The sequence below is a fragment of the Podarcis pityusensis genome (genome assembly GCF_964106645.2).
Source record: "Podarcis pityusensis genome assembly, chromosome: 14".
In the NCBI taxonomy this organism is placed as follows: Eukaryota; Metazoa; Chordata; class Lepidosauria; order Squamata; family Lacertidae; genus Podarcis; species Podarcis pityusensis.
The window spans coordinates 1915043-1932903 of NC_138039.1; the positions used below are offsets into that span (position 1 = coordinate 1915043).

A 17861-nucleotide genomic window follows, 5' to 3' on the forward strand; every position below is an offset into this window, starting at 1 on the left:
CCAGCTAAGCAGACGAACAGTGGACAGGGTTACAAAGAGACGGAGATTTGCGAAGACACACTGGACAAACAGCAGGAGAGGAAGAGGAGGAGAGAGAGACCGAGGGAGAGAGCAGGAGCTGCACACCCACATTGCCTGTTAAGCCCTTGGCAGAACCATTAAGGCTCCCTCTTGGCAAAAGACGCAAGGAAAGTAAGAACAGCCTTAGTTCACCATGTCCAAGCCGGATTCCTTAAAGCCGCTATACTTCTAATATGTCCCAGACTCCTGAGCAGAGGCGAAGCAATTTTTTAAAACATCCTCCATTAGGGAGCGAAGACGGAAGCAAAAGAAGAATCAGTGCCCCGGACAGGACCCAGGAAGACCCAGGGATCTTCTACACAGATCTATAATGGCGACAGTGCGCAGAGGCCATTGCCAGGATCAGGGCCCCACAAATAAGCAAGCGGACTCGTCTTGTGTGCTGGTCTGCTGTTCAGCTACCAAAACAACTTCTCTTCCCACCCTGCTTTGCTCATCCAGCGGTCCCTCCATGTGTGGCAGCAGCCCACCCCTTTCTGCCGCACTCTGTGGCCACAAGCCCTGGGCGCCTTGCGCGGCAACCCTCCTCCGAGATGCATGCACCTGCCGACTCAGCCCTGCGCTGGAAGAGAGCGTGTGTGTGTGCGCAAGAGAGAGAGAGAGAGCCGAAGAGACCCTGCTGCCCACGGCTTTCCCCGCAGTCCAGCCTTACTTTCCGCTCCTGCTGTCCCTCTTCCCTCTCTCCATAGGGGGCGACACTGCGCTCGGTCCATGCTTCCTCTTCCTGGGCCTTCCTGGGCCTCGTCTGGACAAGCTTCTACTTTTCTCGTCATGCTTTTCCCTTAAAAGAAACCACAGGCTGGGCTGTTAACCAAAAGCGACACAGGCATCAAAAATAAAATAAGTCGTCAAAAGAAAGAGAGGAAGTAACAGGAAGGAGACCGCCAAAAGCCACCTAGATCCATCACCAAACATCTAAAACTGCCCTACGCTCAGATCTGACGCCTCCAGGAAGGCCACCGCGAATCCAAAACGTGGAGAGCGCTCAAGGCCATATCCATGATCATGTCCTGCTCTCGACGTTTTTGCAAAGCTCAGTTCAAAGCACACCAATAACAGATGCCACCAAGAGGAGAATGAGGAAAGCCAAGGAGGAGAGTCTAGGGACAGCGGCACCAGCCAGGCAGCCGTGGAAGGCCGTAGGGGGGCTCCTCCGCGGCAACTTACTCTGAGTCTCTCCGCCGCTGCAGTTTCACCAGCTCGCGCTGCTTCTCCTTGTACCTCCTCTGCAGCTCGGCCAGCCTCATCCTGAAGTCCAGCTCCATGGGATCCATGTTCTCGATGGCCGACTTGATGGAGTGCATCTGAGAGGAGAAGAGTTGGGGATGCGGCAGGAAGGGAGGCAGGGAAGGAAAAGAAGAAGAAGAAGAGAGGATAGTGAGGGCAATGATGAGAGGGCAGCTCAGAAGACAACACGGACCCATCTGCAACTCAAGATGATAATAATAATAATAATAATAATAATAATAATAATAATAATAATTCATTTTTATTTGTATCCTGCCCTACCTGGCTGAGGCTGGACTCAGAGCAGCTAACATCATAAAAACAAGACGATATGCATAAAAACAGACACCAGTTAATTAAAATACATCTTAAAATTAATTCAGACAAGTTAAAATCTGGGCAGGTGTTAATTATCAGGTTGGAATTGAGAGAGGTTAATACTTGCCAGGACCAACTGTTTCCACTGATCATACAAGGACCTGTGTGCAGGTTGGGGGTCACCTTTGGGCTTGTTTTATATAAAAGAAAGTAAGTCAGACTGCATCCTGCCCAAAGGCCTGGCAGAACAGCTCCGTCTTGCAGGCCCTGAGGATGTGGTTCACTTCGAAGCTCAACAGCCGCAATGGGCAGGATGCTCAGAGTGTATGACGCACTGAGTCTGCGTGAGTGACTTCAAGTTGCCAGTTTGCTTCTAGAGTCCACATCATGTGTTTGTCAAAATAAAAAAATCCTTCCAGTAGCACCTTTAAGACCAACTAAGTTAGTTCTTGGTATGAGCTTTCGTGTGCAAGCACACTTCTTCAGATACACATGTGTATCTGAAGAAGTGTGCTTGCACACGAAAGCTCATACCAAGAACTAACTTAGTTGGTCTTAAAGGTGCTACTGGAAGGATTTTTTTATTTTGACTATGGCAGACCAACATGGCTACCTATCTGTAACTGGAATCATGTGTTTGTGTTAACTTTTAAAGTGCTCAACAGCCTAAGAGCCTGTGGTCATCCTCTGAGGTCCTTCTTCATGCCTCCTCCATGAGAGGTCTGGAGCGTGGCAACATGAGAACGGGGCCTTTTCTGCAGTGGCTCCACATTTGAGGAATTCTCTCCCCAAGGAGTCTCACCTGGCACCCTCATTACACATCTGTAGGTGCCAAGTGAAAACACTCGTCTTTTTCCAGGGCTTTGGCTAATTACTGGGGGAGAGGGGAAGTATTTATGTTATTGTTGTTATGCACGTTGTTTTCATGTTGTAAACTGCTCTGTTATCTCTGGGTGACAGCGGTATATAAATTTAAACAACAACAACAACAAAATAATAATAATAATTCAGAAGGTACTCTTGTTTCAGCTGCAGCTTGTCACTCAGTGAGTTCTCCCACCCACCCACAGAGCTCCTCAAGACCGGACTTCCGGGTTGGCGCCATCGCCGAATGGCGGACTCCCTCCGAGCTCCGGAGGGAGTCGGCTCGGCAGGGGCTGGGTCCTACCGCGCCGGCGACGCGGGGACCCTTAAAAACCACGGGCACGGGGCCCGTGGACATGGGGACTCGGCTGGTACCGTCAGCGCCCTCCCGACTCGTGAAGGAGCCTTTTTAAAGGCTACGGATCGGGTGCCTGGGAGTGGCGTGGTACTTTGAGTCTATCGCTTCCCCTGCCGAGTGCAGCCGCATGCCATTCGTCGGAGAGCGCTGGCTTCTTCCATTTGAAATTCGGACATTTAACAAAAACCCGTGAGTAATTGGGTAACCGGGTACAAAAGGAGGGGGAAAAAAAGGAATTTTTTTTTTTCGGATTCGGCACGAGCGGGGGGGATCTAAAAAGGAAGTCAGTCCCCTCCCTGATTGTAAACATGCTAAAACAAGGACTGAGAAACCAAGATCAATTCAGAAGTTTATTGCTGACTAAAAATACCAAATTCCACGATGGAATTACTACAAGAATTGTGCTGGAGGAGAGTCGAGGGTGAGAGGGAAAAGGCAACCACCCCCCCCCCGGGAACCGGGGCGATTCAGAGAACCTGGCGGAGAGAGATGGAGAGTTTGACAGCTGTCAAAGTAGCTGTCAAATCTTGAGAATATAAAGAGGACTTTGCTACAAGTATTTTGCTGGTTAATTTTGATACAATTGGATATAAATATGGATATAAAATGTCGGGTGGAAAAAGAAACAACAATTTGACTTTTGGATGAGAGGACACAAAGTTATTGCAATCCCTCTAGAGGGGCTTTGGGACATTACAAGCGGCGTATATGGAAAACTACTCTGGGATGTGTACTACTGGTCTTAGCTCCTGGGAAAGTAGCAAAACTGAAATATTTGTTTTGTCTACAGAGGTGACAACACAATAGAATCTTTCTATTTAAGTAAGCTCCTGAATAACAAACCTCTGTAGAGATACTAGATTTCAGAATAAGAATGGTTTTGCAGCTGAACAAGACAGAAACCTGAGAAAGTAAGAAACAAAAGAGTAAAGGACCAACTACGCCACGGCAAGAACAATGGGAGGAGTAACAATGATCAAGGGAAATTAAAGGCCTCGATTAGACTGGACTTTTGAAATTAAACATTATCAAAACAAGTAAATTTAAAGAAAACCGGCAAGATGAATTGAGAAAGTTTGGCTGTGGACTTGAGACCTCCAGGCCGACAACATACAGACTGATGGACATAGGGAATCTAAACCGGGGAAGGGAGGGGGAATTCTAGAATCCAAAGGCTATGTAATCAACTTCTGGAACCTTCTTCTATTTTCTATCTTTTAAATTTTTTTTTTATATATAACTTTGGTATTTTGATTTAACAAGTTTTGGAAAAAAAAAAGAAAAGGGGGAATTCGTGGAAGGAAACGGGGTAGATTTTGGGGAAAAAAATCTTTGTTCTATTTTGTTAAAGGTGAGGAGTGATGTTAAGATTGTAATTTAAATTGGCTATTAGGCATAACATATTAGGTTAAATTGGGAATGAGAACTTGTGGAACCAACGTAGGGAAAGGGGAATACAGTCGGGAGGGGAAGGAGGGAGTCCCAGAAAGAAGGTTATGAAAATAAGGGTTTAAAATTGGTCTCTTTCTTTTTTTTTTCTTTATCTTTTCTATCTTCTTTATTCTGTTATTATTGGAAATTTTAATAAATATGATTAAAAAAAAAAAAAAGAGCTCCTCAAGACCATATAACACCGGTCCTGAAAGACCTACATTGGCTCCCAGTACGTTTCCGAGCCCAATCCAAAGTGTTCGTGCTGACCTTCAAAGCCCTAAACGGCCTCAACCCAGTAGACCTGAAGGAGCGTCTCCACCCCCATTGTTCAGCCCGGACACTGAGGTCCGGATCCAAGGGCCTCCTGGCGGTTCCCTCATTGCAAGAAGCAAAGCTACAGGGAACCAGGCAGAGGGCCTTCTCGGTAGTGGCTCCTGCCCTGTGGAAACCCTCTCTCCAGATGTCAAAGAGAACAACAACTACCAGACTTTTAGAAGACATTTGAAGGCAGCCCTCTTTAGGGAAGCTTTTAATGTTTAATAGGTTATTGTATTTTAATATTCTGTTGGAAGCCGCCCAGAGTGGCTGGGGAAACCCAGCAAGATGGGCGGGGTATAAATAAATAAATATATTGTAGTATTATTATTATTATTATTATTATTATTATTGCTGCCACCACCCGATGCCTCCCCCACCGCCACCTTTCAGAGCCAAGTCAGCTGCATAGAATTCCTCACCGGTTCATCTTTCTTCTGCATCCAGCTGTACTTTTTGTTGGGATCCAGTTCCCGGGGCAGGCGGATGTTTTTCAAGCTGTCCATGAAGGGGTTTGAGAGGACTTCCATGAGCATCTGAGTGCTGGCAGCTAGCAGGCTCTCCAGGGTCGGGCGGGCGGCAAAGCTCTCCAGACCTGCTTGGGAGGCAGTTTGGGCTTCAGTTAGAAGGATGGAGAAGTCTCAGGTTCACAGAGAAAATGGGGCACCCCTAAGCCACACACGTAACACACAATGGCCTGGTTCGGATGAAACAGCCAGATAATCACTTGGCTGTGTGTCCCCAGCCTTTGCTCAGATTCCCTCTCCTGGGTTTGGGACACGACTACAGTTTGGCAACAAACCAGAACTCGAAGCCCGCTTCAAAGCACAACGCATGGATATTTTTTGGGGGGGTGGGGTGGACCACAGGGAGAACTTCCTATCACTTTTTCATAGCTCTAGAACCCAGGTTCATTCAGTAGAGCTGAATGGCGGGCTTCTTCAACTATGGCAGTGGATTCCACAGCTTCCGTAGGAATGCGTAGGGGTGGCCACTGACCTGCGCAGGTTTAAAAGAGGTTCATGGGTACCACGATGCACAAAGGCACCAATGGCTACCAGCTGCGTGTTACTACAGTCTACCTCCACTGCTGGAGGCAGCGCGCTTCTGAACACCAGGGACTGGGAACTACAAGCGGGGGGGGGGAGAGAGCTGTTGAGCTCAGGCCTTGCTTGTGGGCATCTCCTAGGCCTCTGCAAGAACAGGAAGCTGGTCTAGGTGGGTCCCTGGCCATTCCGAGAAAACTATAGTTTGAGAAAGCCGTAACTGACCTAGTTCAGCAGTAAGAGCAAATCATGGCATACAGTGAATCAACAGTTAAGAGGGGGGCCAAGGAGAGCAATCATAAAAACCCCTGAAATCTTAGCTAAGGAATCCCTGACAGATGGCCTTCCAAGCTTTGCTTAAAAACCTCCAAGGAAAGATACCACCTCTCTTGGGAGTCAGTTCTACTGTCGAACGACTCTCTATGTCAGGAAGTTATTCCTAATGTTTAGTGCTTCCTTGTAAATTGAATACATTGGTTTCTGGAGCAGCAGAAAACTAGCTTGCTCCACGCGGCAGACCTCCAGATATCTGAAGGTAGCTCTCATGTCAGCTCTCAGTCGTCCAGGCTAAACATACCCGACTCCCTCGTAAGGCTGTACAGCGCATGTGTCTTTGAGCATAGCCTCTCCAGCTCCTTGCACTGACCCAGGCCTTGTTCCTGAGCAGGACCCCCAAACGCACGTTGCCTTTGAGAGGAGCTGTGGCTCAGAGGCAAAAAAGTGCTTTGCATTATGCAGTCCCCCCTCCCCAGTTCAACCCAGTTAAAAAGCATCTTGGGCGCCTGGGAATGAGCAAGACCCTTGCTTGTGATTCTGGAGTCTGCTAAGTCAGAGGAGGCAACCCTGGCTAAATGGACCAGTCATCTGTCTCTGCAAAGAGGCAGCATCAGAAACTCATTCAGCTCTAAGAGGCACCAGTCAGACTTTTGCAGTCCAAGCTCATGCATGTTTACCAAGACTGAGGTCCTGCAATGTTCAGTGAGTGCCTTGCCCTCTGTGTGTTTGTGTCTCTCTGTCTCCAGTGCAAGGAACGCAGCCCTCTGCCGCCCCAAACCCACCTTCGGCCTCCTGCCTCCTCTTCTCCAGCTCCAGTTCGGCGATTTCGCTCAGCAGCGTGATCCCCTGCAGGAAAGTGTGTTCCGGCGACAGGCTAGAGGACACCTCCAGGTTCACCACCGCCTCTTGGGCGACGCTGTCGCCCACCAGCAGCGGGCACGCCTGGGGCAACTCGGCCGCGGCCACCAGGGCGTTCATCCCAGCCAGGGGGTCTTCCGGCTTGATATCCAGGGCTGAGACGAGGCAGGAGACCGGCTCGCTCCCGCAGCAGGGCCTCTCCGGGAGCGGCTCCTCTTCCGGAATGAGGACGGGGAATTCCCTCCCCTGCGGAGAGCGGATGTGAGGCAGCTCCAGGGACAGCGACGGCTCCTCCGCCTGCTCGGCCGGCCGGTGCAACAACGCACCTTCGTAGTGGACGGGGCAAGTGTCGGCGTCTGCAGCCTCTGCTTGGCTCTCCAGATCTGCAGGACAGGCCATCGCTTCGTACACAGGCTGGCAGTCCTGAAGAGCTTCTGCTTCTTCCTCCTCTTCCTCTTCCTCCTCTTCTTCTTCATGCCTCAAGCTGCTCAAGGCCTTGCCGTGGCACATGAGGAGCCCTCGGCCACCCACGTCCTGGAGCGGGCGAGCCACGGAGGCCGCCAGGTCCAGGGCTCCCACGTCCTGCTTGCAGATGTCCCCCTCGTGGTTTGCGTCCAGCTCCAGCTCCGTCTTCACCCGTTCTTCCAGAAGTTCCCCCTCCTCCTCTTCTTCTTCTTCCTCCTCCTCCTCTTCGTCTGCCCGCATGGGCTTCACGATTTTAGACGGGGAGAGGTGGGTGGGCTTGACTTCCGGGGAAAGAGCCAGGCCCTCGGGGTCCCCAGCGGGCAGCGGGACGGCAGGCGCCAAGCCATCTGCGTCCGAGGCGGCCGTTGGCTGGAGGAGGTATGGGTAGTGTCTTCTGAAAGAAGCCGGGAGGGCCTGGAATGGGTATCCCGAAGGAATCTCTGCAGGGGGGAGAGAGAAGCTGGGATCATGGCCAGAAAGCAAGGAGGCAGCCCAAGGACCCCCTGCCCTACAAACAAATATGGCTGACATATCTCAGCTAAAGCATCCATGACACATGGCCACCCAACCTTTAATTACTTTCCCCTAGCAGAAAAGAGGGTCCACATCTTGTTTAACCGTCACTCATGCACCTGTAATTTATTTACTTTGGTTTTATTTTATGCCTGCATTTGTTCAACAGAGATCTGTAACTGTACAGGGGCTATGCACATTGTCATCAGATCCTGGGCAAGAACTCGTAATTTGCAAAATCTTGTACAACCTTTTTCTGAAAATGAATAAAATTACTGCAAGAAAGGGAGGAAGAAGGAGTCCCTTTCTCCCCAAGGGAGAAGAACTGCTGTAATAATAATAATAATAATAATAATAATAATAATAATAATAATTTATTATTTATTATTTATACTGCACCCATCTGGCTGGGTTTCCCCAGCCACTCTGGGCGGCTTCCAACACAATATTAAAATACCAATACAGTATTTTAATATTAAAATACAGTAATGCACCACACATTAAAAGCTCATTAGGGAAAGCGTGCGTCGGTTTAAGAATGGATTTGGTTTAGGAATGAACTTTAGGAACAGATTAAGTTCGTAAACCAAGGCACCACTGTATTATGTTGTTGTTGTTGTTGTTGTTGTTGTTGTTGTTGTTGTTGTCCTCTAAACTAAGCCAGATGTTTAATTGATAGCTCACCAATGGAAAACCAAGACTTTAGAGCGGTCTTGCCCCAAAATGGAAACCAGACATTCTGTTTTGGCAACCGCAACCTTGGTTTGAGGAGCCATTTGGTGCCTATCTTATAGGTTTCTCCTGCTGGGTCTCCCCTCGTTTCTGCTTCACCCTCGGGGTCCTGCGTCGCATGAGAACCCCAGCCGCACATTTTTCGCATGCCGATGACTTCTGAGCGGTGATGGGGGAGTCTTTTTTGGGGGGGGTGGAGAGCAGGAGAAAGCTAAGGAAGGTAACAGCGAAGACAAGGACGCCAGGATCAAAGTGCGAGGGGGCTCCCTGCCCAGGTTTGGGCTCCCTTACCTGGGAACAAAGCCTGGTAGGGGCTGGAGGCTCCCTTCTCCATCTCCTTCTTCTCGGCACCGTCAGGTTCCTCCTCTTCCTTGGGGGGGATGGCGGGAGCCGGGGGCGGAGAAGCAGGGGGTGGGCTGGAAGGGTGGGAGATGGGGGTGGCAGGGTAGGAGTAGGCTGGCTGCAGCGGGGGCTCCTCCATCTTTTGGATCACCTCCGCCTTGAGGACGGGCACAGGGGATGCCCTGGGGGACAGGGCAGGGGGGCTCCCGGCCTTGCTGTAGGAGGCAGAGGTGCTGGGCGACAGGACGGGGGGCTTCCGGCGCAGGAGGCCCGAGGCGGAGGTGGCGAGGCCGGGCTTGGCGCCCTCCAGATTCCGCTTGGACATCTTCTCCTCCATCTCTGCCCGCTGCTCGCTCGCTTTTAACCTCTCCTGCATGGGGGGAGGGAGAGAAGGGTGCAAAAGAATGATTAAAGGTAAAGGGACCCCTGACCATTAGATCTAGTTGTGGATGACTCTGGGGTTGTGGCGCTCATCTCGCTTTATTGGCCAAGGGAGCCGACATACAGCTTCCGGGTCATGTGGCCAGCATGACTAAGCCACTTCTGGCAAACCAGAGCAGCGCACGGAAACGCCGTTTATCTTCCCGCCGGAGCGGTACCTATTTATCTACTTGCTCTTTGACGTGCCTTCGAACTGCTAGGTGGACAGGAGCAGGGACCGAGCAACGGGAGCTCACCCCATCACAAGGATTTGAACCACTGACCTTCTGATCGGCAAGTTCTAGGCTCTGTGGTTTAACCCACAGTGCCACCCGCGTCTGTATTTGTATATATAAAGGTAAAGGTACCCCTACCCGTACGGGCCAGTCGTGTCCGACTCTAGGGTTGTGCGCCCATCTCACTTAAGAGGCCGGGGGCCAGCGCTGTCCAGAGACACGTCCGGGTCACGTGGCCAGCGTGACGAAGCTGCTCTGGTGAGCCAGCACCAACGCAGCACACGGAAACGCCATTTACCTTCCCTCTATAAAGCGGTACCTATTTATCTACTTGCACTTAGGGGTGCTTTAGAACTGCTAGGTGGGCAGGAGCTGGGACTGAAAGACGGGAGCTCACCCCGCCGCGGGGATTCGAACCACCGACCATACGATCGGCAAGTCCTAGGCACTGAGGTTTTACCCACAGTGCCACCCGCGTCCATATATTTGTATATTGTATATTTTTATATATAGCTCACAATAAATATAGTGCACTGAAGAACCTGGAACTCTGAGCATGTCTGCTAAAGCGCCGCGAAGAATTCATGACATGAAGCTGGCAGGCCAACCTTCAAGCAACAACCTGCCCAACCAGGGGCCTGTTTTGGATTGCATCGCCGGTGGTCAAAAGCAGTCGGGGACAGTGGGAGTTGATTCCAACATTGAGGGGGCACCTTGTTGGCCAAAGCCAGTTCCTTCCGCTTCGGAAAGGAGAAAACTCTGGTGCGGTTTGGGCCTTTGGCATCGCCAGAGCGGGTTGCCAGTTTTGCCCCTGCGCTGGGGGACTTACCACCAGCTGGGCACTCCGGTGGAGCTCCATGGCGTGGGCGGCTTGCTGCTGCAAGATGTACAGCTCGTGCTGGCGGATCAGCTGCTGGTGAGAGAGGAGCTGCAGCTGCTGCGCGTGCTGCAAGGAGCTCCTCACCGGGGGGTACATGGCGGGCCAGAGAGGCGGCGCACGGTCCATCAGCTCCGCCGCTGTGGAGAGAGACAAGGCGGACAGGAAGTCACAACAACACCGCTACTCAAAAAACAAAAGACCACAACATGTTCATAGAAGCATAGAGCTGGGAGGGTCGTCAATTCCAAACCCCTGCAATGAGACCTGTGGGTTTAGGGCACAATACAAATTCAATAAATAATGATGATGATGATGCAGGAATTGTTCATCATTATCATCATCAGTCTTTATTACGGTCCAGAGACCCAACAAATCATTACAAAGCAATATACAATTCATACAGCCTACCTCCAGGTTAAACAAGCATTTTGTTCAGAATATAGTTCAGAATATATATAAAAACTTTGCCACTGCTAATGTTCTAGCATTTGTCCGGTCTTCCAATAGGAACCTGACATAGTGAGCCTCTGATTTTCCCGGGAAAGGTACCAGCAAGGGTAGTATCAGTTCAGCCCTGGCTGGCTCATATTTTGCACAATGCAACAAAATATGTTTTATGGAATCGATGTCTTGAGCACATGAGCAAAGTCTGTCCTGGTAGGGAACTCCTCTCAACCTGCCATCCAACACTGCAGAAGGAAAGACGTTTAGTCTGGCTTTGGTGAAAAGCCTTCGATAGTTTGGTACTGTCAGGTTTTTAATGTAAGATGTTAACTTAAAGACACACACATATTGTACTCCTACTGCCAGCGGACTACAGACTGCGTGTGATCGAGAACGCAAGTCACTGTGTGCATTGTCCCATAATCTTTGCTTTAATTGTTTGCCGAACATTGGGCTCGAACCCACAGCCCTGAGAGGAAGAGTCTCGTGCTCTGCCGACTGAGCATTCGATCCCTCAGGACCCAAAGGACCACAAACAATTCCACCCACCCCCCCTGCATCTGACCACACTTTTAAAAAAAACATATCTTTATCCAAATCTTTATCTCCTCCACCCCAGTGGGCCAACTCTGACAGGAGTCACTGACCTGTCAATCAACTGGTGTCATGGTGTCTGGTAGGTGGGTGATCTGACCTGCCTGTCAAAGCCGACCCACAAGAGTTGGCAAGAGGGGTCTTGTTCACTTGCAAGACAACTCAACCCTCCATGCCTGCGGATCTCATCCTGAATATGGGGACACCGCAGGGGTGCATGTTGAGCCCACTTTTATATACGCTCTACACAGCTGACTGTGCCCCCAAATACCCCAGTAATAAGTTCATTAAGTTTGCAGATGATACAACAGTGGTTGGTTTAATCACGGTTGGAGTGGGGGAGGTGGCCTATAGGAAGGAAGTTGAGCAGTTGGGGGAGTGGTGCAGGAAAAACAACTTACTCCTTAACTTAAAGAAAACAAAAGAGATTATTGTGGACTTTAGGAAATGTAAATTGAATATTCAGCCGCAGATTATTGAGGGGAAGTGTGTGGAACAGGTCCCAGTGTTTCGATTTCTGGGAATGGAGTTGAGAGATGACCTAACCTGGGGGAAAAACAGCAAAGACCTGATGAAGAGAGCACAACAGAGGTTATATTTTCTGAGAATCCTCCGGAAAAATAATCTCTCCAAGGACCTGTTGATGGCATTTTACCATTGTACTGTTGAGAGTGTATTAACTTATGGTCTGTGTGTGTGGTTTGGGAGCTGCACGGTCAGCAGAAAAACAATGCCGTCCAGGGTTGTAAAGACTGCAAAGAGAATAATTGGGCGCACTCTTCCCACCTTGGATCAAATCTATGCTTCCAGGTGCCATAAGAAAGCTGCAGAGATAGCACAGGATAGTGCGCACCCCGGAAATGATCTCTTTCAGCTTCTGCCTTCTGGAAGAAGGTACAGGGTCATAAAGACTAGGACTAGCCGCCTGAGAAACAGTTTCTATCCAAATGTGATTTTGGTTTTAAACGCAGTGTAAGGTAGTCTCTATGGGAGTATATTGTATTTAATTATGGGGTATCAGAGTTTTTAGGGGGCTAACCAGGCTGGGGTAGCAGGCTTGTTGGTTTTTGAATGTCTGACATAGATTTTTTCAATTTTGTTGTTCTGTATGGGACAATGACATTAAAGATTATCGTATCGTATCTGATAAACAGAGGGCTCAATCCTTCTGCCTGCAGGGATCTGCTTGGGCACGGTGTTCCCCGCAGGATTGAACTCTGCCCATCAGTGATGGACAGCTGAGCGAGGTTAGGGAAAACATGGCCTTAGGGCCAAGCTGGAAGAAAGGGAAACAGCCACGGCTTGGGCCCTGGGCTCTTGAGGGTGAAGAAGGGAGTTCTAGCATCCCGAAAGCTCCTCCATCCCAGAAAAGAGCCTTTCAAGCCATCCCTCCTCACTTAGGTACTCACCAAAGTGCGGCAGGTGCTCGCTGGGGATCACGACAAGCTGGCCAGACTGAGGGTCCCTGGCAAACTGGTAGGCGGAAGGGAGCGCTCCCCCCATGCCAGCGGGGAAGCCGGGAGTCATGCCTTGGTGCAACGAAGGGTGGCCGAGACCTAAGAGAAAAAGGACTAGAGATTACTATACGTGGGGCTGCCTCGGAAGACGGTTCGGAAACTTCAGCTGGTGCAGAATTCGGCAGCTGGGTTGCTCACCGGGGCAAGACGGCTTCAGCATATTACACTGATCCCAGCCTGACTGCCCCGGCTGACAATCAATTTCCGGACCCAATTCAAAGTGCTGGTTCTGACCCAAAAAGCCTTAAACGGCTCCAGACCACAATTCTCTCAAGGACCACCTCTCCCCATCTGAACCACCCCAGACCCTGTGATCACCATCCAAGGCCTTTCTTTGTGTGCCTCCTCCGCAGGAGGTCCGGAGAGTGGCAACACGAGAACAGGGCCTTTTCTGTGGTGGCTCCCCATTTGTGGAAAGCTCTCCCTCTCGAGGCTCTCTTGGCGCCTTCACTACGTATCTTGAGGTGCGAGAAGAAAACCTCCCTCTTCTCCCAGGCCTTTGGCTAATTAAACCACCTATGGCCTTTCAAACTGGGGAGTATTGTTTAAGTCTCTTACTATGCTATGCATTTTTGTGTTTATACCGTATCGGTCTGAATATAAGCCGCAGTTTTTTCAAATTTCCAACCGTGAAAAGTTAAAGTGCGGCTTAAAGTCGCGACCTTACAAAAATGGGCTTGTACTGCTGAAACAGACATAAGGTAAAACGGAACGGGGGTGAGTGCCTGCGGAATTTTAAGGGAGCAGCTTATATTCGGGTATTGTGTTTTTTTCTTTTCTTCCCCTTGAATTTTAAAGGTGCGGCTTACATTCAGGTGCGGCTTATATTCGGGCCAATACGGTATATTGCATAACTGCCCTATGATCTTCCAATGAAATGTGGCATATAAGTGAATGAATGTATGTATGAATGAATGAATGAATGAACGAACGAACAAACGAACGAATGACCTGGCTCCCTGTCTTTGGAAACAGCAGTCCAGGAAATGGGTGCTGCTGGAACGAAACTGCTCCAGGTGAGGCCTTCACAGATTATTTGCCCAGACGGATGCTGCCCCTCCCCACAAGAGCGGAGACCTTCTGCCAGCCCACCCACCTGCCCCTCAAGTTCGGTAGGTGCCGGTCCAATCCTGCAATCCCGCCAGCAAGCAGAACCCCTGCCCCACAGACTCACCGTAGGGATGCCCTGCCAACCACATGGAGGAGCTGCTGGTTCTGGGCAGCCACGGGTGAGTCGCTAGGTGAGACGCGGGGTCAGCGGACCACCGCCCTGAGCCAGTCAAGGGGGGGCCCCCAGTCACCATGAGGTTGGAGTTCAAACCGTTCGCAGTGCAACCGGCAGGATGTATCCGCGCGAAGTCGGCCAGCTCTTTGCTTTCTCTAAGGGGAGGAAAGACGAGGGAAAGGATTAGGAGCGAGGGCAGCCTTTGCCAACCTGGTGCCCACCAAGGGTTTGGATTATAACTCCCATCAGCCGCAAGTTTCCATAGCTATTCCAGGCTGCATCAACAGAAGTATATAGTCCTGGGGAAATCATAGTACCCACTATTATGTCTTGCTCAGACCACACCTGGAGGCCTGTGCCCAATTCTGGGCACTACGTACATCTTCCCCTGGGCACATGCTCAGCCCAGGAATTTGCTTTTAGTTCCACAGTCCCGACACACTCATAAATATCTGTTCTGTGCAACCCTAAGCTGCCCAAATTGGGGGTGGGCTGGCTTTTTTGTTGTTTTGTTGGGGGGGGTCAGAGTAACTGCAGATACTTTCTGCTTCCTTGTTATAAAGTGCCGGGAAGTGCCATTATGGTACCATATACCAAATTCATCATAACCACAGCTTAAAATGCATTGTGCTATTTTTTAAAAACAAAATCTGAATTTCAAGTTACACATTTATTTATTAAATGTATATTCTGACCACCCTCCCAAAGTAGCCCAGGGCAGCAAACCACAAGTGATAAAATAGTGAAAGTATCTTTGAAACTTTGATGCACTGGTATACTGGGGACATATTACAGAGCTGACATTTATTCCAAGGCATGGGAATTAGACTAAGAACATAAGGCTTTGGGACTCCCTCCTTAGAGAGGCCAGACTTGCTCCCTTCCGCTGGCGGGCAAAGGTTTTTATTATTATTATTCTGGCAGTCCTTTGGGAACTGACTGCTTTTTATGGAAAGAGTTTTGCTGTTATATTATCTGTATTTTAACGAATCTGGTTTTTGTATTGCTTTAACCCCCACAGGTAGCTTAATCGCTCGTTAACGTTAACATTAACCTTTTACATGTTCTCATCTATATGTGCTTCATCTGCCTTTGTTTAAATTTTTGTGAGCCGCCTTGAGTCCCAGTTGGGGGGGGGGGAGGCGGGATATATATGAATAAAAAGAGGAGGAGGGAAAAGAAAGGAAGAAGAAGAGGAGGAGGAGGAGGGGGGAGGAGGAGGGGAGAAGGAGAAAGAGGAGGAGGAGGAGGAGGAGAAAGAAGAGGAGGAGAAGGGAGAGAGAGAGAGAGAGAGAGAGAGAGAGGAGGAGGAGGAGGAGGAGGAGGAGGAGAGAAAGAGAAAGAGAAAGAGAAAGAGAAAGAGAAAGAGAAAGAGAAAGAAGAGAAGGGGAGAAGGAGGAGAAGGAGAGAAAGAGAAAGAGAAAGAAGAGAAGGGGAGAAGGAGGAGAAGGAGAGAAAGAGAAAGAGGAGAAGGGGGAGGAGGAAAAGGAGGGGAGGAGGAGAGAAAGAGAAAGTGAAGGAGAGAAAGAGAAAGAGAAGGAGGAGGAGGAGGAGAAAGAGAAAGAGAAGGAAGAGAAGGGGAGAAGGAGGAGGAGGAGAGAAAGAAAAAGAGGAGGAGAAGGAAAAGGAGGAGAAGGAGGAAAAGGAGGGGGGAGGAGGAGGAGGAGAAGGAGAAGGAGAAGAAGAACAAGAACAAGAACAGACCAGAGAGATCCCATCTAGTCCAGCATCCTGTTTTCCACAGTGGCCAACCAGATGCCCCAATCGGAAGCCCCAAAACAGGACAGGGTGGGGGGCAACACCTCATGTTTCCCAGAAACAGCTATTTAGCGGCAGCTGCATTTCCACCACCCCCATTCAGTTCCTCCTCCGCCCACCAAACGGAGACACAGAATTGTGAAGAAGCTGCACAGCAGCCCAGGTCTTCCCTGCAGTCCACCGTTCCCAGATCCCCAGCTGCCAAGCAGCTCCCCAAGCACAACCTGCGCTCCACGCAGCCCACCCACGGGGGCGTCACCTGAGGAGCTTCTCCTGGTCTCGTTCCAGACGACTCGCCAGGAGGTGGCTGTCTCGGTGGCGCGGGCGGTCGTCCCCACAGTCCTCGCTGGAGCGTCCGTGTCCTGGAAGTCACGAGCAGAGGACAGTTGGCAAGAGAGCAAGATCAACCCTGGTGGAATTGGGGTGGGTGCTGAGCGCTCTAGTTCCGCCCCGCTCCCACAAAACTGCGGTTCCCAGGGTTCTTTGTGGGAAGACCATAGCAGAGCACGGAAGGGCCAACTTATGGTGCAAATCTATGTCCTGAGAGAGCCACTTCCGCCTGCAGAGTAGGTGTGGTTGCGGGCTACACACCCAGCCACCTCGCGATTGGGGGAATCCCCGGGCCACGTCACCCCTGGCCAGCCAATTGGCTGGCTCTGGGGGTGGGACTGGCCCTATTTAACACAGTTGCGCCAGGGATCTCCCTCTTTTGCCGCCTACCAGCTGTTCCTGTTTCCCACCCTCCCGCCCTAGAAGGTTTTTGTTCCTGGACCTTGGTTGGTCGCTGTTGAGGGACCTGGTAGGATTTTTTCCACTTGGCAAATTGGCACCATCCACTTGGTTTTCGCCTACCTCGTAGCAAATTGTCACAACTTTCTGGGTATTGGCGGTTAGGCATTGGTATTGGTATACAGTGGTACCTCTGGATATGTACTTAATTCATTCCAGAGGTCCATTCTTAACCTGAAACTGTTCTTAACCTGAAGCACCACTTTAGCTAATGGGGCCTCGCGCTGCTGGAGCACGATTTCTGTTCTCATCCTGAAGCAAAGTTCTTAACCTGAGGTACTATTTCTGGGTTAGTGGAGTCTGTAGCCTGAAGCGTATGTAACCTGAGGTACCACTGTAGTTCTGTAGATGGAAGAGGGGAGGAAGCGCCATCACCTGCCCCACATATTGAAGGGTAGTCCGATAAAGGATTCCGGGGGGCGTGGCGCTGTCTGAAGCCTAGGGAGGTGAGGGCGACCCTGGGGGAGTTCCTAGTTGATGTGCATCAGCAGGACTCCCCCACTGGTGGTTAACCCTTCCCGGACTTCAAGCGGACGGGCTGAAGTCGGATATAGTCGGTTAGGACCAATGCCTAAGCCAATACTGCTCATCACCTGTACCCAATAAAGTTGTGGCCTTATTTAGCCCATTAACCTTAATAATTGCGTCATGTGTCTTTATTTCCACAGGGGGAGGGGAGGAACTCACCACGCAACCAAGGTGGGCTTCCAGTTTTGGAGATGCTGAAGGGACCCCTCCTAAATCATTCGACCCGGTTAGGTTGACTTGGTGGTGGCAGTAACAGCAGCTGGGAGCTGGCATTTAACATTCCTACACTGCCCTCTGACACATCAGTTCAGCGCCTTGTGGGAAATTCATGTGAAGCCCAAACACTCTCCTTCAATTCCCCACAACGTTCCAAAGCAATCTCACATCAGGAAGCTCTGCAGGGCATTGATAAGTTGGCTTCCAGGCCCAGTCGCCTGGGAATTTTTTGTTTTTTGGAGGCTGTAGGTCCTGTGGGCAGCTGCCACGTGTCAATGTCAGGCCCACAGGAAGCTATGCTTTAGGTATGTTGTCTTATCTGCCAGGAGGCGTGAAGGTGTGCAAGCTTCTGGATCACACAGGACTCAATGTCGCGAAGAACCAAGACTGATTCACGCAACCCAGCTGGGAAGTGTATCATTTGC

General features: G+C 50.3%; 1 protein-coding gene across 3 annotated transcripts in view; it reads right to left on the reverse strand.

Annotated features, from left to right (window-relative positions):
- The window catches only part of LOC308462905 (trinucleotide repeat-containing gene 18 protein-like), a 124435-nt gene that overhangs the window by 45338 nt on the left and 61236 nt on the right, over positions 1-17861 (reverse strand). For 2 of the 3 annotated variants that reach the window (XM_080980894.1, XM_080980893.1), the window contains exons 4-12: positions 16163-16265; positions 14095-14300; positions 12813-12959; positions 10315-10502; positions 8779-9199; positions 6702-7682; positions 5020-5192; positions 1249-1385; positions 734-862 (exon numbers count right to left, since the gene is read on the reverse strand). In XM_080980894.1, coding sequence (XP_080837020.1) covers positions 734-862; positions 1249-1385; positions 5020-5192; positions 6702-7682; positions 8779-9199; positions 10315-10502; positions 12813-12959; positions 14095-14300; positions 16163-16265 — 2485 coding nt within the window. The remainder of the gene's footprint in view (positions 1-733; positions 863-1248; positions 1386-5019; positions 5193-6701; positions 7683-8778; positions 9200-10314; positions 10503-12812; positions 12960-14094; positions 14301-16162; positions 16266-17861) is intronic. The other variant, XM_080980895.1, reaches the window with a different exon arrangement.